Source organism: Elgaria multicarinata, chromosome 1 (genome assembly GCF_023053635.1).
Source record: "Elgaria multicarinata webbii isolate HBS135686 ecotype San Diego chromosome 1, rElgMul1.1.pri, whole genome shotgun sequence".
In the NCBI taxonomy this organism is placed as follows: Eukaryota; Metazoa; Chordata; class Lepidosauria; order Squamata; family Anguidae; genus Elgaria; species Elgaria multicarinata.
This window is the reverse complement of record NC_086171.1, coordinates 95,335,483-95,357,842: the sequence shown is the minus strand read 5'-3', so window position 1 is coordinate 95,357,842 and position 22,360 is coordinate 95,335,483. Positions and strand designations below refer to the sequence as shown.

The window sequence follows — 22,360 nt, the reverse complement described above, 5'->3', positions numbered from 1 at the left end:
GGGCGAAAAGCCGAAAACGCAGTTTGAGCCGCGCGGTTGACCCGATTTTCACAAAAACATTGCACGTGAACCACAGCACGCAGAAAGTTGAGAGTAGTCTCAAAATGACCCCCATCCACGACTCTCTGTGCACAAGAATTTTCAGAACGATAGCTTAAACCCCCCCCCCAGTTATCCCCGATTCTTTCCCTCAATGCAATCCTATGGGCGAAAAGCCGAAACGCAGTTTGAGCCGCGCGGTTGACCCGATTTTCAAAAAAATATAGCACGCGACACGGACAACGCAGAGAGGTGAGAGTGGTCTCAAAATGACCCCCATCCACGACTCTCTGAGCACAAGAATTTCCAGAGCGATAGCTTCAAAAACAACGTAGTTATGCGCGATTATTTGCCGCAATGCAATCCTATGGCGAAATGTTTTCAAGATGGCGACCGGAGCGCTCCGCCTGAACTCGGAGCTCCGAAAAATGGTCGCTTCTCTTCGCCTTGCTTCTAGGGGGTCCACGGCCCGCTCCTACTCCGCCTCTGGGTAAGGCGGAGCAGGCCAATCCGCTACTGCTTCTACGCTCCTAATCGGAGCGGAGCACATCCCTACTCTGAACGTCTCTACTAGTGGAGCTGCATTAAGTGTGGTGTCCAATTCATGACGAATCTGAGCGACTTTATCTTCAAAGTGCCGTGCAAACTCGTCACTTTTGGACAAGTAGCTTATCTTTTATGATTAACCATGTATCCCATGGCAGCTATATGATTAACCATGCATCCCATGGTGCCCAGGACAGTTTCTCAAACTGCCAAACGTATCCATGGCCTAAGAAAGTTGCCTAGCTGTGTCTCAGACAAAAGGGCTAAGTGTAACAAGCTGAGAAAAGCTGAGGTATGAGCACACTCAAGGATGACCTGTTGTACCTACCTCAAATAGTCTCACTCTTTGAAATTTGAGCAGGGATGCTTGTGTATCAGGCACCCCTGTTTCAAATTTCTTGCACTATCACCAGTCTATACACTATTATGTATCCTCAGCACTCCAACTTGAAGACTCCTGTCGTATGGAATGGTCTGCTGGCTCCTTAATGGCACAATAGGCAAAGGTGTATATCCCCACAAAACAACCCTGCCTTTCCAGCACTTGTAATTGTCTATGGCTTTCACTATTCACATTCTATAAATGACATATTTTTCAATGAAGATAGCATCTCCATGCCATTCCCAGCACTGTCACATTATCAGTCTCTTCTGTCTGGGTCCTGTATTATTAGCCAGGCAGTAGAGTTCTAAACTCCCTTCTTCGTAGCTAAGGAAGAACAGATCTGACATCAACATTATCTCACAGAGGCTGAGGCACCAACAGTCATCACCTCAAACATCAGTTGTCCCAATAAGGCAATCTGGCACTTCTATAACAAATACATGCTGAACACTTACTTGTGCTCTCACCTACTCAGCAGAGCTAAGCTGAGCCAGGCCAGGCTTTCCTGGGTTAAAGAAAGAAACTGCTGCAGTCATTTCCAAAACAGGTGCAGGTTGACATTATCTGAAGTGGTACCTTTAGGTGAATTTCTTCCACCCAAACAAGCTTGCTCCCAGCTGTTAAAGCACATTGGAAAACTGAGGTAGAGAAACAACATATATTGAATTTACAAATATCTTTTTATCAGCTTTCTGTCAGGGTTGTATTATGAATCAAACTGTATACCATCTCATTGAGACACACTATTTTTGAACCAGCCATTGCTTCTGGAAAGTTACAGCCCAGTCCTATGCAGCAGAGGCATCAATCCTCTTTCAGCCCAAGGGCTGTGTTCCATTTTGGAGAAGCTCTCTCCAGGGGCAAAGGGGGCAGGGGCAAAATACCACAAATGCCAGCATAATTTAGCTTAAAGCTCTCACTACCAGTAATTAAAAAGAAACATTTCAACCCTTTAGAATGGGGGGAAACTGCACAAAAGCTAGGAAACCACCAAATGATCGGCAGTCAGGGGAAATTGCCCTGACTTAAAAGGCAGTCCACCCAGGTTAAAACACCCCATTCCCTCACTGCAAATTTCTGCCTCCTAAAGCTACTTCTCTCTCTCGCTCTCAAATTGCACTGGGGGTCTTTTACACCTTTTTGCACATTAGGTTCTGCAAATCTGTTAAACCTTCAGGGTGTGATCACACAGGGGGATTGTTCGGGACGGACGGACACAGCATTGTTTGCTTTCCTCGCATGTGCTGGTCGCTTTACCCACACCATGTTACATGTTGCTATGTCATCTGAACCTGGCACAGCGGTGATGACTTTTCACTCACCCTAAAACCCTTACTGCAAGCCATGGGTTGTAGGGCGAGTGAAAAGTCACCATTGCTGTGCCGGGTTTGGATGACACAGCAACCCATGACATGGGTAGTTAGGGTAACCCTGGTCACACTACTGGCAGGGGAAACAGCCAGCACTACATTGTTTCTTCCACTGATCATCCAAGTCCGGTCAGGCTGTTTTACATGTACTGATTAGGTCTTATATTCCCGTTGTATGTTCCATCACAGGCTCAAGTACATCCCTGGTGCCAGGGTAAGCTTGGGGGTTAATGATCCATCATTGCTCTTAAATTGGTACAAACTACAGTCTGGCACTATTTTCTGCATCTGAACCTCACTATGTTCACATCATGCTCCTTCTCTGTTTTGCCCTAAGTCAGCTGATAGCACAGTACCAAACTCCCTTCTGTACCACTTTCTCCATAATTCCAAAGTCCATACCTTCATTAAATTAATGAAATGATTACCAAAAAAAAAAAAAGGTTTTTATGATTTCCAGCAGTCTTCATTAGACAAGATATTATTATTATTATTATTATTATTTACATTTATATACCACCCCATAGCCAAAGCTCTCTGGGTGGTTTACAAAGATTAAAAGACTGAACATTAAAAATCAATATACAAAATTTAAAACCGTAAAAACAAAATCTGCTAACATTTAGAACAATTTTTTAAACTCTCAGCCAGGCCAAAGACAGTTTTGGAGTCAGTTAAAACTAAACATATGCTGTTAAATGAAAAGAAAAGTCTTGACCTGGTGCCAGGCAGGCCTCATCGGGGAAATCGTTCCATAATTGGGGGGGGGGGAACCACAGAGAAGGCCCTCTCCCTTGTTGCTATTCTCCAAGCTTCCCTCACAGTAGGCATTCAGAGGAGGACCTTAGATGTTGAGCGTAGTGTATGGGTAGGTTCATGTCGGGAGAGGCATTCTATCAGGGATTATGGTTCTATCAGGGATTATGGTTCCAAGCTTTATAGGTTAAAACCATCAGTTTGAATCGGGCTTGGAAACATACAGGCAGCCAATGCAAGCAGGCCAGAGTGGGTCTTATATGTTCAACCTTCTGGTCCCTGTTACCAATCTGGCCGCTGCATTTTGCACAAGCTGCAGCTTCTGAACCAGCTTCAAAGGCAGCCCCGCGTACAGTGCATTGCAGTAATTTAATTTGGAGGTTACCAGAGCATAGACAACTGAAGCCACGTTATCCCTGTCCAGATAAGGTAATAGCTGGGCCACCAACTGTAGTTAGTAGAAGGCACTCCGTGCCACCGAGGCCACCTGAGCCTCAAGTGACAGAGATGGTTCTAGGAGAACCCCCAAGCTACAAACCTGCTCCTTCAGGGGGAGTGTAACCCCATCCAGAACAGGTTGAACACCCTCCATCCGGTCAGCAGAACCACCCACTAGCAGCATCTCAGTCTTGTCTGGACTGAGTTTCAGTTTATTAGCGCTCATCCAGTCCATTGTCACAGCCAAGCACCGGTTCAGCACATCCACAGTCTCACCTGATAAAGACAAGAAGTAGAGCTGCGTGTCATCAGTGTACTGACAATGCACTCCAAAATTCTGGATGACCACACCCAATGGTTTCATGTAGATGTTGAACAGCTTGGGGGACAAGACTGACGCCTGCAGAACCCCATACTGAAGAATCCACAGGGCCGAACAATGTTTCCCAAGCACCACCTTCTGCAGCCGACCCACTAAGAACCACCCACTCCCAACTCAGACAGTCATCCTAAAAGGATACCATGGTCGATGGTATCAAAAGCAGCTGACAGATCAGGGAGAATCAACAGAGTCACTCTCCCCCTGTCATCATACAGGGCGACCAAGGCTGTTTCTGAGCCAAAACCAGGCCTGAAACCTGACTGAAATGGATCCAGATAATCGATCTCATCCAAGAATGTCTGGAGCTGCCCTGCAACCACCCATTCAAGGACCCTGCCCAAGAATGGAATGTTTGCTACCGGACTATAGTTATTAAGATTTTCTGGGTCCTACAATAAACAGGGGTGGTGGAATAGCTGGGGAGGGTGACACTGATTTGTCTGCACAATTAAAGTCCAAAGATGGAGGCTCTAACACAGGGATGAGCAACTTCAAGATGTCCAGGGGGGGCAAACACACACACCCATGTAAATGTCAAAGTTAAGTAAAATTCTAACAAATGTGTTTGACTTAATGTTAATCTCCGAGAAACTCAGTAATGTAATAAGAAAGATGTCTCTGAATGTGGGCTTCCTTTTTTCTAAACTCTCTTGACTTGGAGAACAGTAAGAATGTGTGGACTACTGCATGAGGAAAGTGGCTTCCTTCCAAAAGCAAGCTGATAAAAATCCAGAAATGGATGTTTATGCAACCTTCCCTTTACATATAGAGATGGATAGATGGAGGAGATTGGAAAGCTTTAAAAGAGGAGTCCTTGGCCTAAATAGCCTTGAATTTGCCATGGGTAAATTTGTTCTCTATGATGTGAAAAGTTGCAAGGCCACTTGTCCTTCAGTTTGCTACTAATAACTCCCTGTATGAATTAGAAGGAATTTATGTTCATTTTCTCTCTGTCATGAGCTGAGGGGAAAAGGCTAGAGCTCACAGTAGCTGCTGGGGGGAGATGGAAGGGCTGAGGCTAGAACAAGGGATTTCTGGAAGATGAGGAGGAATGCCTCAATTAAGTTGTACACCCCCTGCCAACGTATAAGTATGTTTTATTATTTTCCTTATATCTTCATTTTGCTTCAGGAACCATTTGTTCTTTGCTCAGTGTTGCCCAAGTGTCATTTGTTCACATTATTTCACATTTCTGTTGCCTTTTAAAGAAATTCTGTTAGGCATCTTTTTGCCAAAGAATTTTGGTGAAAATATTCTGCTGTGAGATGTTCCTCTTGCATCATGGGGAAAAAAGGAGGGAGATCAGCATACAAGTACAGTATGTTAACCCTTCATTTATGTGTCATACAAAAGCAAAAGTAGCCATGTTGGCCATAAGGAAATTCCAAAGTCCTTATTAGTGTAATTGTAAGGCCAACAAAGATCACAAAAATGTGCAATCTCTAGATGTCTTCATCATCAAGATATTACAAAAAGCAGTAGAGGAGGAAAACAGGAGACACTCCCCCCACCAACTTGAAGTCACGGACTACATAGTCAGAGTCCCAAGATGGAGTAGCGGGACAAGAGGTCTACAGGCATTCAAGTTAAGCTCTAACACAGGGATGGGCAGCTTTGGTAGATTGGGGGGCTACATTGCTCCCCTCCTCAGAGCCCCCTTGTGGCTTCCCCACTGCTACCATTGGAAGTGAGCACACAGCTGGATTCCCAGCAAAACCATGTTTCTCCCCAGCCTGCAAATCAGCTTTTGTCAGACTTGGAAGAGCATGGTTTTGCTGAGAAGTGGATAACACTCCAGGGTCTGTAAAAAAAAACATTGGGCCCATATGTGGTCTGTGGTCTGTAGCACCCCCGTGCTACAAAGTCATGTGATGGGTGTAGCTCCTGGTCCAACCTGTAAACATTACATGACCTGTTAGAGCAGACTTCTCTGCCCCCCACCCCCGCAAAGTCATTACTTTTTTGTTTTGTGTTTTGAGAAAGGTCTATAGTAATAAAGGCTACAGAGCACCCAAAGCATCAAATTTAGCTTGTTTGCCTTTTCCCACTAGCAGCTCTCAGCCCCCACCCCCGCAAAGTCATTACTTTTTTGTTTTGTGTTTTGAGAAAGGTCTGTAGTAATAAAGGCTACAGAGCACCCAAAGCATCAAATTTAGCTTGTTTGCCTTTTCCCACTAGACAGTTTAGAAAAAAGGAAATGCACATTCAGAGACATCTTTCTTATCACTTTGCCATTTTTTTCAGAGATTAACATTAAATCACACACATTTATTATAAATTTACTTAACTTTTATAATATCTTTATTTAGCTCTCAAGATTTGCAACAAATGCTTGGAGGAGGTAATCATCTTCAGCAGCTGCATTTACACATAGCTTTTCTTTTTCTTCAGGAGAATGGAGCAGTGACCCGTAAAAATTCTTTGGCAAACCACTTTTGTATGCGTGGCTTATGAAACCTTCAATTGTCTTGCTTCAGGGAGTACATTCACAAGCCATTTATTTCAACAGAATCAAGAAACTAAAAACAGTAGCATGTAGTAGCATGGGTCCAACAGGGAATTCCAAATAATGAGTTGTTCCCCAAATAAACCATTTCTCTTTTCCAAAGTTTTTAGAAAGTGTTAATAAAGGTAGCTGGAAATAAAGGTAGAATCAAAATGCCCAGCATGCATTTTCCAGATTATTCCCATATTACTTTTAACCTCACTCAAAACTTCAAAAGCACTCACCCAAATACATCTATGGTATTTTCCACTGAATCAAAGGCAAAAAAAAAATCAAAGTAGTTTTCCAATGTTCCATTTAAAACAGGACCACTCCTTATAGGAATATTTGGGGAAATTTAACTATATACAAGGGACTGAGTCCCCACCCCCACAAATACCATACAGACATGTTAGTATTTCCAAAATCATGGTGATTTGCACAGCTAAAGCTCAGAGCCAGGATCTGTATAAATACAATACAAGGATCCATATAAACAGAAACTCTTGCTGCTGCATTTCATTCATGAAAAATAAAAACATGAGTTCAAATGCGAACAAAACTCAGAAATGATCCATAGACCAACAGAAATGTATTACTGAGTTCACATCCAGGTCCAGCTAACCATGGCTTACTGGACTACAAATAAACCATGTGCCTATGTGTTCCCTCCTCATCCCTCCCCTTTTTTCTCTCCTCACATGCCCAGCTTCCATGAAGCTTTCTTGATTTCTTAAGCCACCTTTTCCTGTGACATCCAGACTAGGAAACTATGGCTTGAACACTTCCTACATATCAGGATATCAAACTGGGATCACTAGGACATCAGTTTCCCATTCTGGACATGATGGGAAACTGTGGCTGATGTCAGGAAAGCTTTGCTGAAGTCAGCCAGGTGAGCAAAGGAGGAAAAGGGACAGGCGTTGAGGAGTACATGGACACATGGCTCCCAGGATTGTTATGCCTGAACTGGGCCCTGAACTGCCTCAGGATCTTTCCTCAGAGGTCCATTTAGATTTTCAATTCTGACTAATGTTTCCCATGTGTATTCTTGAACAGGTGTCATTCCAAACATACTCCTAGAGGAAAATGTTAAGAGAACAGAACTCCCCCGAGAGTAGGAAGAAAGTAGACATATTTTTCCCATCCTAAGCTTCACCCTATTAAAAATTAGAGATATGACGAGGTTGGTCACCCCCACACAAACAACTTGAAATAGAAAACAGCAGGTCCTTCTTCCTTTGTGTGTTTACTTGATGGTGTTGTGCATAGCTTACTAACAAAAAGAAGCAGGGAAGATTTAGGAAGTTGTACTATTATGATATCATATGCTTTACCAAACCTCTAACAATTCCAGGAAGGAAAAAGGAACAATGCACAACAAATCCTCAACGTGGAATAGATGCCTGGTGTAAACTCTAATTCTATTAGAAAGTGTTTTGGTGAGCAGACATTGCCTCTTGGCTCCTCTAAAAGCAGCCAGTAATTCCCAGACCAAAGGCTGTCTGGATAAAGAAACTGGCCAGGCCACAGAGCAGCAGCAATAAACCCACATTCTAGACCAACACATCATCTGTTAAACAAGAGGCCATAATGTTCCATTGACAAAGGCAGGCAAAAAATAAAATGGCAGTTAAAGAGGACTTGGCTGCATTCTCAGTGCCTCCTTCAACGGACTGACGGAATTAAATAAACAAAGACCCAAGGTTATAAACATGCTTTTCTGGGGTGCTCAGCACCTACTGAATTCAACACCTCAAGAATAATAAGAGTCAACCTGCTAAGTCAAGTACCCCCAAAACATTGGCCACAAATTTAACCTCTCTGTAAATATTACTCATAAAATTCCAGACTGTTGCTTATCCAGTTAAATTGTATATCATTGGTATTCGGGGCAGAGAATGTTGTTTCTGGTCATATTGGAAGATTTGCATGAGATACAGAATCAATGTGGTGGCTAATGCATGAAGAGCTCTCATCTCCTGTTTTGGCTCCACCTTTCTCTCTGCTCTCTTTACTTGCACTTGCTATTTGTTAATAGAGCTCTCTAATGGATGCAGGCCAGCTGCCAATTCCCTTTGCCTTGGGCACCTGAATTACGCATCTTCTCACCTATGATCAGCTTCCAACAAAAAACATGGGAGCAAACCAGTTGCAACTGCTTATTCAACTGCCATTTCAAGGGCAATAATAATAACTTTAAAATAATAATTTAAACGTCATTTTACTCCCTAACCCTGTAGACAATGGCTGAACAGGCAGGCAGCTGCTGAGTGGACAGTAGCTACCTATTTTAAATTTTGCACCACCATTTGAAAAGACAGAGGCTGAAGGCAAGACCTGGTAACCTGGCAACTGAGTGAGAAAAATGGCATTTAAAGGAGAATGAACAGGAGGCAGAGCTGGCATAGATATTGTTTTTCTTCCTGGGAGGAATCTGGTGGGAAAGGAATGTTGGGGGGTGAACTTGTGAAAGAGAAAAATGAATGGGGGATGACATCTGGGAGAGAAGTGAATCTGTAAAGAGAGGAAATATTTACAGAGGAAAGGCATTAGGTCTGATTGCAGCATAAGAACACTCCTGCTGGATCCCTCTACTCCAGCCTCCCTTTCCCAAAAGCTACTAGCTAGATGCCTCTGGGAAGTTCACAAGCAGGTGCCCACCCCTGTGGTCTGCCCACAGCAGCTGGTATTCAGAACCAGACTGCTTCAATTTAACTATGATTGCTGATAGGAGGGGCCCCATTGACAGAGTTGGAATGGAGCAGGTAGGAATAGCTCTGGGTGAATGGGGATGAGGGAAGCTGAGGCGGCCTTGGTACTACTACCACTTCTTGGAAGAACCAGCATCAGAAAGTAGAGGAGATCCAGCTTGCCAACACTTAAGTTTTAAAATGAGAAATGTCAGCATTCATGCACCCTGAGCTAGAAACCTTAACCTTCATCCAAGATGGGGTAGAAGGAAAGGGATTGCTTGTGCCCAGTGCTGTGGGAAAGGCACGATGCACATCCACAGAGATACTCATAATTGCTTCAACTATATCAAGGCTGCACCCAGGTAAATAAATCCCCGGCTCAAATGGGGGTGGGGGAACAGCCGAGGGAGTTAGGAGGGAGTCACGTTCCACACCACAATAAAGCCAATGAATGCCATTCCAACGAGATAAGATTGAAAGGGGAAAGGCGTGTTCCCCAGGTGGCCGGGGGATACCCCCCACACACCACACCCACACACCAGCCCTCTGCGAGCCAAGCAGCGCACACAGAACGCTGGCGGGCACCGCTACAATGCTTACAGACGAGGAGAAAAGGAGAAAAGAAAGATGTTGCCAAGGTAACGGCAGACCCAGAATGGAAGGAACGACTCACCGAAGTAGACGGTCTTGTCGCACTTGGGGCATTTGGATGCCATGATGGATGGATGGAACACCAAAAAAGCGGAGCGTGCCTGCCTGCTTGTTCCCCGCTTGTCAGCCCCACCAGCACGCCTATCCGCCCGTCCACTCACGCCGGCTGTGACACCGCCTCGGTCGCTTGCCCATTGGCTGCGCTCCTGAAGCGGAGGGAGGAGGAGGCGGCGGCGGCGGCAGCAGCGGCGGCGGCGGCGGCATGTAGGCGGAGCCGCTGCTGGGTGGGGCCGCTGGTCTCTCGCCGCTGCTCTGGTTGGAGTTGAGTCTGGGCTGGCGTCTGGGATTCCAGTCCGCTCGATCTGTGAGAGAAGGCAGGAGGGCGGCGGCCAGATCGCGCTTGAAACATGTTGTTGGAGGACTGGTAATTGTGTCCGCCCAGCCGCACTGTAGGGCTGAATTCGGACGACACGCTAATCAACTTGGGTGGGGTGGGGTTGGAACAGAATGGGAAACAACCGTTGATTAGCGTGTCGTCCGAACTCAGCCTAGGTGTTTTTGTCTTGCCTTCAGGTCGAAGAAAGACGGGCAAGAGAGAGGAGAAATGGTCGTGTTTGCAGGAGCAGCTTCCTTTGCGGCCATGTCGCTTGCCCCTAGGCTGGAGGGGAGGCGGCTGCTTATTCACGCAGTCTGAGATAAGAGGAGGCCCGACTGCTAAACTCCAAAAGTTGGGTTGCTCACAGGGAGAAGGGCATGGAGAGTGTTTGGTGAATTTTTTTTAGAAAGCCAAGGCCCTAATCCTAAACCTGGGGTTACATGGAGCTCCCACACTGCCAAAATGTAACACAAAATGGTTGTGTTGTGTACATATTCCAATGTTCATTGAACATATAATCAGAAAACGTTATACCATAATAAAACTTTCAGCTACCATAAGATTTTACAGCAAGATAGCTGCTGCTCTGGAAATTGCTATATCCTTGAGGAAAAGTACTGGGTTTTGTGTTTATATTACCAAAAACAAAACCCAAGATAAACTGCTCGGTTGTATATTGAAGAGCAGTATAAAAATCTGATAAAATATGGAAAGAACCTAGAACCGTAGAAGTCAGAGGCCCTTATCAAAGAACCAGATGCTTGTAATTTTACAAATCAGAACCTTCGGGGCACAAGATGAAAGGCAAAATTCACAGTTAAAATTTGTAGTACTAACAACAATACAACCAATCAAATACAGGCTACAAGCACCATATTCTATTCCTAGTAGATCGTGATTGCTTCCAGAGAAGGATTTTATCATGCCATCTCTTGCCTCATTTGTAGAATTTTACAGCAGGTTCCATCTTCATCTGGTAACCGTTCTGTGTCTTCTCACCACTTCTTCCATATTTTTTCTTACCACAGAAATCAGTTGAGGAGAAAAATATAGAGTTTTATTTATTTATTTCAATTTAATACCTCCCAATAGCTCTCTGGGAGGTTCACACAAATTAAAAACCAGGCAAAATATAAAACAAACAGTATAAAAACATGATAAAAAATACGATATAAAAACACAACCAGGATAAAATCAGCAGCAGTGCAGAAATACAGTTTTAAAATACAAATTTAAAACAGCAAAGTTAAAATTAAATTTATAAATTGTTAAAATAATGAGAGAATAAAAAAGTCTTCACCTGGCGCCTGAAAAAATATAGCGTAGGTGCCAGGCAAACCTCCTTATGGAGCTCATTCCACAGCCAGGGTGCCACAGCAGAGAAGGCCCTCCTCCTGGTAGCTACTTGCTTCACTTCCTTTGGCAGGGGCTCACAGAGAAGGACCCCTGAGGATAACCTTAGGGTCTGGGCAGGTACATATGGGAGGAGGCGTTCCTTCAGATAGCCTGGCCCCAAGCCGTTTAGGGCTTTAAATGTTAATACCAGCACTTTGAATCGGGCCCGGACGTGGACTGGCAGCCAATGAAGCTGGAAGAAGACTGGCGTGATATGATCTCATCGGCCAGTCCCTGTTAGTAAATGTGCTGCCCTGTTTTGTACTAGTTGAAATTTCCGGACCGTTTTCAAAGGCAGCCCCATTGCAGTAATCCAAACGAGAGGTTATCAGAGCATGGATAACTGTAGCTAGGCTATCTCTGTCCAGATAAGGGCGCAGCTGGTAAATCAGCCTAAGCTGATAAAAGGTGCTCTTTGCCACTTGGGTTCACCTGTGCCTCAAGTGACAGTTCCGGATCCAAGAGCACCCCCAAACTACAAATCCGATCCTTTAGGGGGAGTGCAACTCCGTCCAGAACAGGGTGAATATCACCTAACCGTACAGGTGAACCACCCGCTAACAGTACTTCCATTTTGTCTGGATTGAGTCTCAGTTTATTGGTCCTCATCCAGTCCATTACTGTGCTCAGGCACTGGTTCAGAACAGCCACTGCCTCACCTGGGTTTGATGAAAAGGAAAGGTAGAGCTGGGTGTCATCCGCATATTGATAACACTCAGGGCTGGTGCCAGACTATTTTGCGCCCTAGGCAAGGTGAGCTACTTTCTTTCACACACACACACACACACACACACACACAAATGCCAACTTTGATTTTTAAGAATATATGTTTCCTGGAAAAAATCAGAAGCACAAAACTTGAAACTGCTAAATTTATTTTAAAGTGCAAGAAATATGTCATGCCAATTATAGCAAACAAATTGGAAAGGAACGTCTATGGGTCTAAAATGCATTATTTAATAGGAATATCACCTCCAAAACATCCCCCCAACTCACACACGCGCGTACACACACACTCAGCATCACTCACTCCAAACAAACACATGCATGAACACATACATTCACTCAAAGACCCCATGCGCCCCATTCACCCATACATTCTCCCGGGTGCGTTCTGGAAGTCCAAACGTGGAGCCGCCTCACCCCCACCCCAGCATCCCTGGCTTCGCTTCGGCGGGGTGCCATCTCGCCCACCCAGGCCCAGCTGAATCCTCAGGCCGGGCCAGCTCACAGCCAATGCACGTGAGTGTTGCACTGTGCCCGGCACCCCTCTTAGGTTGGCGCTCTAGGCGGCCGCCTGAGTGCCCTCTATGGTAGCACCGGCCCTGATAACGCCTCAACCCACATCTCCGGATAACCTCTCCCAGCGGTTTCATGTAAATGTTGAATAGCATAGGGGATAAAATAGAGCCCTGTGGAACTCCATGGCCTAAATGCCATGGCACAGAGCAATAATCCCCCAGCACCACCTTCTGGAATCGGCCATCTAAGAGCGGAACCACTGCATACAGTGCCTCCAACTCCAAGCCAAGGCAACCTATGCAGAAGGATACCATGTTTGATGGTATTGAAAGCCACTGAGAGGTCCAAGAGAATCAACAGGGTCACACTCCCCCTGTCCCTCTCCCGGCAAAGGTCATCCCACAGGGCAACCAAGGCAGTTTCTGTTCCATGACCAGGCCTGAAGCCCGAATGAAATGGATCTAGATAATCTGTATCATTCAAAAATGCCTGGAGTGGTCCCTCAACCACCCACTCAATCACCTTGACCAGGAAGGGGATATAATTGTTAACATCCTCCAGGTCCAGGTCAGGCTTTTTCAGGAGTGGTCTGATTACCACATCTTTTAAAGAGGCCGGCACCACTCCCTCTCTCAGGGAGGCATTTACAACCTCCTGGACCCAGCCAGTGATCCTTATTTGATGTAATGAGCCATGAGGGGCAAGGGGCAAGCACACAAGTGGTTGACCGAACTTAGCCAAGCACCTTGTTCACATCCTCGGGCCTCAGTAACTGAAACTCATAAAATAAAACTGGACCAGACGGGGCTCTGAACCCCTCTAGTAGTGAAGCTGCATGAAACCGTGGTTTCATGACGAATCTGAGCGACTTTATCTTCAAAGTGCCGTGCGAATTTGTCACAGCGTGCTACTGGGGATTCCGTCTCTCGCCCTGGCCCAGCATGTAACAGGCCACGAACCACCCGGAAAAGCTCTGCTGGATGACACTGAGGAGATGCAATGCTGGTAGAAAAGAACTGTCTCTTTGCCACCCTCACCGCCACAGAGTAGGTCATTCCACAGGGTGAGCTCTAACTAGGACAATGCACCGCCTCGGTCAGAATCCCAAATCCGAAGTGGATCGATCCGATAATGATGGACATGGATTGCGTTTCTTTCAAAAACTCCTTTTCGTGATATGTTACCAATCACGATGAAAACACTTCATTGCCAGCCATATGGTAGAGACGCCTATGGAGCATTGTACAGCAGAGTTCAAGTGGAATTGGCAGCAAGCCACAAAACTTACGTCTTGTTATAAAGAAACACAAACGGAGTCCTACTCAGAGTAGACCCATGGAAATGCATTGCAAAATGGGCTGTGATGAATTATTTCAATGTAATATGTCAGAAAAAGGCCTTTTTGAAAGAACTGTATTCCATGTCCATCCTTATCGGTACTGACCCATACGCTGATTTGCATTGAAGTGATTCATCACAGCCCGTTTTGCAATGCATTTCCATGGGTCTACTCTGAGTAGGACTCCACTTGTGTTTCTTTATCACATGACCTAAGTTTTTTGTTTTGTTGCCAATTCCATTGAAACTCTGCAGTACAATGCTCCATATGCATCTGTACTATATCGCTGGCGATTAAGCATTTTCGATGTGCTTGGTAACACATCACAAAAAGGCCTTTTTCAAAGAAATGCAATCCATTTCCATCCTCATCGAAACAGGCCAATGTTATGATTTACATTGAAATGATTCATCACAGCCTGATTTCCACTGCATTTCCATGGGTATACTCTGAGTAGGACTCCTTTTGTGATGATTTAGAACATGACATAAATTTTGTGGTTTGTTGCCAATTCCATTGAAACTCTCCATATGCATCGGTACTATATCGCTGGTGATTAAGCATTTTCGTTGTGATTGGTAACATATCACGAAAACGCCTTTTTGAGAGAAACGCAATCCATGTCTATCCTTATCGGTACAGACCCATATGCTGATTCACATTGAAATGATTCATCATGGCTTTTTTTCCAATGCATTTCCATAGGTGTACTCTGAGTAGGACTCCATTTGTATTGTAATACATAGAGTATTTTTGTGATATGTTACTAATCACGTAGAAAACGCTCAATTGCCTGACATATGGTAGGGAAACAAAGACAGGAATTTACCTGTCGTTCTTCATAACATGACGTAAGTTCTGTGGTTTGCTTCCAATTCCATTTAAACACTGCAGTACAACACTTCATATGCATTTCTATTATATCGCAGGCAATTAAGCATTTTCGACGTGATTGGTAACATATCACAAAAAGGCCTTTTTCAAAGAAACGCAATCCATGTCCATTCTTATCGGTACTGACACATATGCTGATTTACATTGAAATGATTCACCACGGCCTGATTTCCAATGCATTTCCATCGGTCTACTCTGAGTAGGACTCCATTTGTGTTTCTATACAACATGATTTAAGTTTTGTGGTTTGTTGCCAATTCCATTTAAACTCTGCAGCACCACTCTGCAGTACAACGCTCCGTAGGCGTCTCTACCATATGGCAGGGAATTGAGCATTTTTGACGTGATTGGTAACGTAAAACAAAAAGGCCTTTTTAAAAGAAACACAATCCATGTCCATCCTTATAGGTGCAGACCCATATGCTGATTTACATTGAAATGATTCATCACGGATTGGTTTCCAATGCATTTCCTTGGGTCAACTCTGAGTAGGACTGCTTTTGTGTTTCTTCATAACATGACGTAAGTTTTGTGGTTTGTTGCCAATTCCATTTAAACTCTGCATTACAATGCTCCATAGGTGTCTCTAACCAGGCCATTTAAACTGCAGATATAAAGACACCTATAGAGTATTTTTGTGATATGTTACCAATCACGTAGAAAACGCTCAATTGCCTGACATATGGTAGGGAAACAAACCAGAAAGCTTACATCATGTTGTATAGAAACACGAATGGAGTCCTCCTCAGAGTATACCTACGGAAATGCATTTTAAACCAGTCCGTGATGAATCATTTCAATGTAAATCAGCATATGGGTCTGCAAGGATAAGGATGAACATGGATTGCGTTTCTTTCAAAAAGGCCTTTTTGTGATATGTTACCAATCATGCTGAAAATGCTTCATTGCCTGTGATACAGTACAGATGCATATGGATCATTGTACTGCAGAGTTTCAATGGAATTGGCAACAACCCACAAAAGTTACATAATGTTATAAAGAAACACAAAAATAGTCCTACTCAGAGTAGACCCATGGAAATGCATTGGAAACCAGGCTGTGATAAAGCATTTCAATGTAAATCAGTATATTCGCCTGTTTTGATGGGGATGGACATGGATTGCGTTTCTTGTAAAAAGGCATTTTCGGAACATATTACCAAACAGGTTAAAAACACTTAATTGGCTGCCAAATGCTGGAAACGTCTATGGAGCGTTTTGCTGCAGAGTTTAAATAGAATTGGTACCGTAACACAAAATTTACGTCATGTTTATAAAGTAACACGAAACGAGTCCTACTCAGAGTAGACCCATGGAAATGCATTGGAAACCAGTCTGTGATTAATCATTTCAATGTAACTCAGTACATTGGCCTGTTTCAATGGAGAAGGGCATGGATTGCATTTCTTGTAAAAAGGCATTTCCGTAACATATTACCAAACAGGTTGAAAATGCTCAATCTCCTGCCATATAGTAGAGACTCCAATGGAGCATTGTACTGTATAGGTTAAATAGAATTGGCAACAAACCACAAAACCTACAACACGTTTATAAAGAAACACGAAATGAGTCCTACTCAGAGTAGACTCATGGAAATGCATTTGAAACCAGGCCGTGATTAATCATTTCAATGTAACTCAGTATATTGGCCTGTTTTGATGGGGATGGAGATGGATTGTGTTTCCCTCAAAAAGGAGTTTTTCTGATATGTTACCAATCACATCAAAAATGCTCGATCTCCTGCCATATAGAGGAGACTCCTATGGAGTGTTGTACTGCAGAGTTTGAAAAGAATTGGCAGTGAACCACAAAACTTATGTTTATAAAGAAACAAAAAATTGAGTCCTACTCAGAGTAGACCCATGGAAATGCTTTGGAAACCAGGGCGAAATGAATTATTTCAACGTAAATCAGTATATTGGCCTGTTTTGATGGGATGGACATGGATTGCGCTTCTCTCAAAAAGGACGTTTTGTGATATTGTTACCAATCACATTGAAAACACTCAATCTCCTTCCATATAATATAGACTCCTATGCAGCATTGTACTGCATAGGTTAAATAGAGTTGGCAACAAACCACAAAACGTACACCATGTTTATAAAGAAAAACGAAATGAGTCCTACTCAGAGTAGACCCATGGAAATGTATTGGAAACAAGGATGTAATGAATCATTTCAATATAAATCGAATTGGCAACAAAACACAACACTTAGGCCATGTTTCTAAAGAAACACGAAACTAGTCCTACTCAGAGAAGACCCATGGAAATGCATTGGAAAACAGCCCATGATAAAGCATTTCAATGTAAATCAGAATATTGGCCTGTTTTGATGGGGATGGACATGGATTGCGTTTCTCGTTAAAAGGCATTTTTGCAATATATTACCAAACAGGTTGAAAATGCGTAATTGTTATTTGTGATATGTCAAACAATTTGAGGCATTTTTCTGTACTTTTCCCATTTTTTGATTTCCCCATCGTTTTCAGGTTTTTTTGGGGTGGATTTTAAAAAATGTTGACACAGGACCAAAACGCCTATGAATCCTCTAAATTTCCTTCTTGGAACATTATTCATGACATATGGCCCTGATCATGATTTTCAAGCGATTTGATGCATGTTCCTGCACTTTCACCTTTTTTCAATATCCCCGTCATTTTCAGGGTTTTTTTGGGTGAACTTCGAAAAATGTTGAGACAGGGCCACAATACCTGCATATTACCTTAACTTGCTCCTTGGTCTGTTATTTGTGATATGTCAAACAATTTGAGGCATTTTTCTGTACTTTCCCCTTTTTTTGATTTCCCCGTTGTTTTCAGGATTTTTTGGGTGAACTTTCAAAATTGTCGAGAAACGACAAAAATGCCTGCGAATGACTTAAGCTATTCCCCAAACCATTATTCATAACATTTGGCCCTGATCATGCTATTTCAAGCAATTTTATGCATGTTTCCATATTTTCACTTTTTCTCAATTTGAATACCATTTTGAGGGTGGTTTTTTTGGTTTGTTTTTTTGCTAACATTTAAAAAATGTCGAGACAGGGCCACAATACTACTCCTCTTTATGGCGGAAAATCAAAAAAACATTAAAAACCTGAAACACGTCTAATTTTGTAAAACTGCATAAACAGGACTAAATGTCATGAATAACGGTCCGAGCAGCAATTTAAGGTAATTCGGAGGCATTTTGGCCACATCTCAAGATTATTGAAATTTCACCAAAAAAATCTTCCAAATGGCTAACAATCGAAAAAATGCGAAAGAACTGAAAAACGTGAAATTTCGTAGAACTACATAAACAGTGCCAAATGTCATAAATAATGTTCTGAGCAGCTGTTTAATGTCACCCGAAGGCATTTTGGCAACAATGCTTTTGAAATTTCACCAAAAAAAATCTTCAAAATGGCCGAGAATCGAAAAAACGTGAAAAAACCGAAAAATGTCAATTTTCGTAGAACTTCATGAACACTGCCAATTGTCATGAATATTGGTCTGAGCAGCTGTTTACGGTCGCACAAAGGCATTTTAGCTTTATCTCGAGATTTTTGAAATTTACCAAAACAATCTTCAAAATATCTGAAAATTGAAAAAAAGTGAAAGAACCAAAAAACATGAAATTTCATTGAACTACATAAGCAGTGCCAAATGTCATAAATAATGGTCCAAGCAGCTGTTTAATGTCACCCGGAGGCATTTTGGTGATGACATTTTTGAAATTTCATGAAAAAATATTCAAAATGGCCGAAAATTTAAAAAATGTGAAAAAACGAAAAACATCAAATTTTGTAGAACTACATAAACAGTGCCAAATGTCATGAATAATGGTCCGAGCAGATATTTAAGGTCACCCGGAGGCATATTGGCCATGACATTTTTGAAATTTCACCAAAAAAATCTTCAAAATGGCCCAAAACCAAAAAAACGTAAAAAAACAAAAAATGTGAAATTTCGTTGAACTTCATAAACAGTGCCAAACGTTCTGAATAATGGTACGAGCCGCTGTTTAAGGCCACACAGAGGCATTTTGGCCACGTTGTCCGGGAAAGCCGCCAAATGGCTTGACAAAGAGAGATAAGACGAGCTGGTAGCTAAGCAACAGATGTGTTTATTTACAGAAGCCTCACACAGTGCCGGGAAAGGGGAGGGGAAGTGGGGGTTTGAGCTCAATAGCCCAGGGAGAGAAACAGTTCGGGATTCAAGCTCTTAGAGAAGTCAAAATCCAGTCCAGGGTCTAGGGAACATGGCAGAACGGTGATTCATGAGTCCAGTCCAGGATCAAGCACAGCCAACGGGTCAGCAATCGTCCAATAACACAGTCCAGAGTCACAGGGCAACAACAGGCAAAACGTAGTCACAAACCAGTCCAGAGTCACAGGGCAACAACAGGCAAAACGTAGTCACAAACCAGTCCAGGTCGAAGCAGGTATCCAGATTAGGCAGATGTGGTCAACGAGTCCAGGGATCAAGGCAAGAGTCGGGAACCAGGAATCCAGAGCAAGGCACGAGGTCAAGAGATCTAAGAACCAAGGCTCCCGCCAGAAAGCTCAGATAATCTCTGACAATTTGGCATGGCTCACGGATGCGCTTTTATGCTCAGTCAGAGTGCTGAGTCATGGTCTCTCAGCTGATCTCTAATTGCCTGGCGTTTCTGGTGGAGGCGGCGAGACCGGCGTCTGGTTGTCTTCTCCGCCCGCAACTGGCTGAAACCAGGCTTCTCTGCCTCTTCCTCAGACTCCTGCGGCTCCTCTGTAGTTTTTGCTGGCATCAGGCCCTCAGAGGTGGCAGAGGTCCCAGCTGGCCTTGGCTCCTCTCCCTGAGGCTCTGCCACAGTCTCTGCCAGTTCAGTCTCCTTATCTCCTGAGCTGGGCCTCTTGGCACTAGGTCCAGCCTCTGCCACCTCCTCCTCATCTCCCGACTCCATCTCCATGCAGGGCATGACACACGTCCTGAGATTTTTGAAATTTCACCCAAAAAACCTTCAAAATGGCCGATAATTGGAAAAATGTGAAAAAACTGAAAAATTTCGTACAACTTCATAAACAGTGCCAAACATTGTGAATAACGATCCGAGCAGCTGTTTAAGGTCATGTGGAGGCATTTTGGCCGCGTCTTGAGATTTTTCAAATTTTACCAAAAAAATCTTCATAATGGCCAAAAATCGAAAAAAAGTGAAAAAACTGAAAAATGTCAAAAATTTGTAGAACTTCATGAACAGTGCAAATGTCATGAAAAACGGTCCGAGCAGCTGTTTAAGTTCACGCGGAGGCATTTTGGCCGCATCTCGAGATTTTTGAAATTTCACAAAAAAATCTTCAAAATAGCTGAAAATTGAAAAATCGTGAAAAAAACAAAAACATCAAATTTCGTAGAAGTACAGGAAGAGGGCCAAATGTCATAAATAACACTCCAAGCAGCTCTTTAAGGTAACTCAGAGGCATTTTTCCACGTTTCAAGATTTTTGAAATTTTACCAAAAAAACTTCAAAATTGCCAAAAATTGAAAAGCATGAAAAAAAAAACCACGTGAAATTTCATAAAACTTCATAAACTGTGCCAAACATTCTGAATAATGGTATGAGCAGCTGTTTAAGGCCACGCGGAGGCATTTTGGCCACATCTCGAGATTTTTGAAATTTCACCCAAAAAATCTTCAAAATGGCTGAAAATCAAAAAAAAATGTGAAAAAAACTGAAAAACGTTGAATTAAAAATTGACGGAAATCAAATAACGGTCTGATTAGCTGTTTAAGGTCACACAGAGACATTTTGGCCATGACATTTTTGAAATTTAACCAAAAAAATCTTCAAAATGGGTGAAAATTGAAAAGCGTGAAAAAACAAAAAATGTGAAATTTTGTAAAAACTACATAAACAGGGCCAAATGTAATGAATAATGTTCCGAGCAGCTGTTTAAGGTCACACAAAGTCATTTTGGCCATGTCTTGAGATTTTTGAAATCTCACCAAAAAAATCTTCAAAATGGCCGAGAATTGAAAAAACATGAAAAAACTGAAAAATGTCACATTTTGTAGAACTACATAAACAGTGCCAAATGTCATGAATAATGGTCCGAGCAGCTGTTTAAGGTCACCCAGAGGCATATTGGCCATGAAGTTTTTGAAATTTAACAAAAAAATCTTCAAAGGGGCTGGAAATCAAAAAAAGTGAAAAAAAATGAAAAAAGTCAAAATTCGTAGAACTTCATGAACAGTGCCAAATGTCATGAATAACGGTCCGAGCAGCTGTTTAAGTTCACTCAGGGGCATTTGGCAGTGTCTTGAGATTTTTGAAATTTCACTAAAAAAATCTTCAAAATGGCCGAGAATTGAAAAAACATGAAAAAACTAAAAAATGTCAATTTTCTTACAACTTCATAAACAGTGCCGAACATTGTGAATAACGGTCCAAGCAGCTGTTTAAGGTCACATGGAGGCATTTTGGCCACGTCTCGAGATTTTAGAAATTTCACCAAAAAAATCTTCAAAATGGCCGAAAATAAAAAAATGTGAAAAAACAAAAAATGTCAAATTTTGTAGAACTACATATACAGTGCCAAATGTCCTGAATGTCCAAGCAGATGTTTAACGTCAAATGAAGGTCAAAAGAAATATTCAAAATGGCTGAAAATTGAAAAGCGTGAAAAAGCAAAAAATGTGAAATTTCGTAAAACTACTTAAACACTGCAAAATGTCATGAATAACAGTCCAAGCAGATGTTTAATGTCAAATGAAGGCATTTTGGCTGCATATCAAGATTTTTGAAATTTCACCAAAAAAATCTTCAAAAAAAGAAGAACCAAAAAATGTCAAATTTCACACAACTTCATAAACAGTGCCAAACGTTATGAATAATGGTCCAAGCTGCTGTTTAAGGTCATGAGGAGGCATTTTGGCCGTGTCCCGAGATTTTTGAAATTTCATTAAAAAAAACTGCAAAATGGACAAAAATTTAAAAAATCCAAAAGAACCAAAAAATGTGAAATTTTGTAGAACTACATACAGTGCCAAATGTCATGAATAACGGTCCGAGCAGATGTTTAATGTCAAACGAAAGCACTTTGGCTACATCTCAAGATTTTTGAAATTTCACCAAAAAAATCTTCAAAATGGCCGAAAATCAAAAAAATTCAAAAGAACTGAAAAACATGAAAAAACAAAAATTGTCAATTTCCTTAAACAGCTTCTCGGACCAATATTCATGACATTTGGCACTGTATGTAGTTCTACAAAATTTCACATTTTTTGGTTCTTTTGGATTTTTTAAATTTTTGTCCATTTTGAAGTTTTTTTTTATGAAATTTCAAAAATCTTGAGATGTAGCCAAAGTGCTTTCGTTTGACATTAAACATCTGCTCAGACCGTTATTC

General features: G+C 42.4%; 2 protein-coding genes across 3 annotated transcripts in view; both read right to left on the bottom strand.

Annotated features, from left to right (window-relative positions):
• Positions 1 to 9,920, bottom strand: part of LOC134403285 (cysteine-rich protein 2) — a 102,563-nt gene extending 92,643 nt beyond the window's left edge. The window contains exon 1 of the mRNA XM_063133342.1: positions 9,771 to 9,920. Coding sequence (XP_062989412.1) covers positions 9,771 to 9,813 — 43 coding nt within the window. The 5' untranslated portion in view covers positions 9,814 to 9,920. The remainder of the gene's footprint in view (positions 1 to 9,770) is intronic.
• Positions 1 to 22,360, bottom strand: part of CRIP1 (cysteine rich protein 1) — a 191,988-nt gene that overhangs the window by 148,928 nt on the left and 20,700 nt on the right. The gene's annotated exons all lie outside the window — the stretch shown is intronic.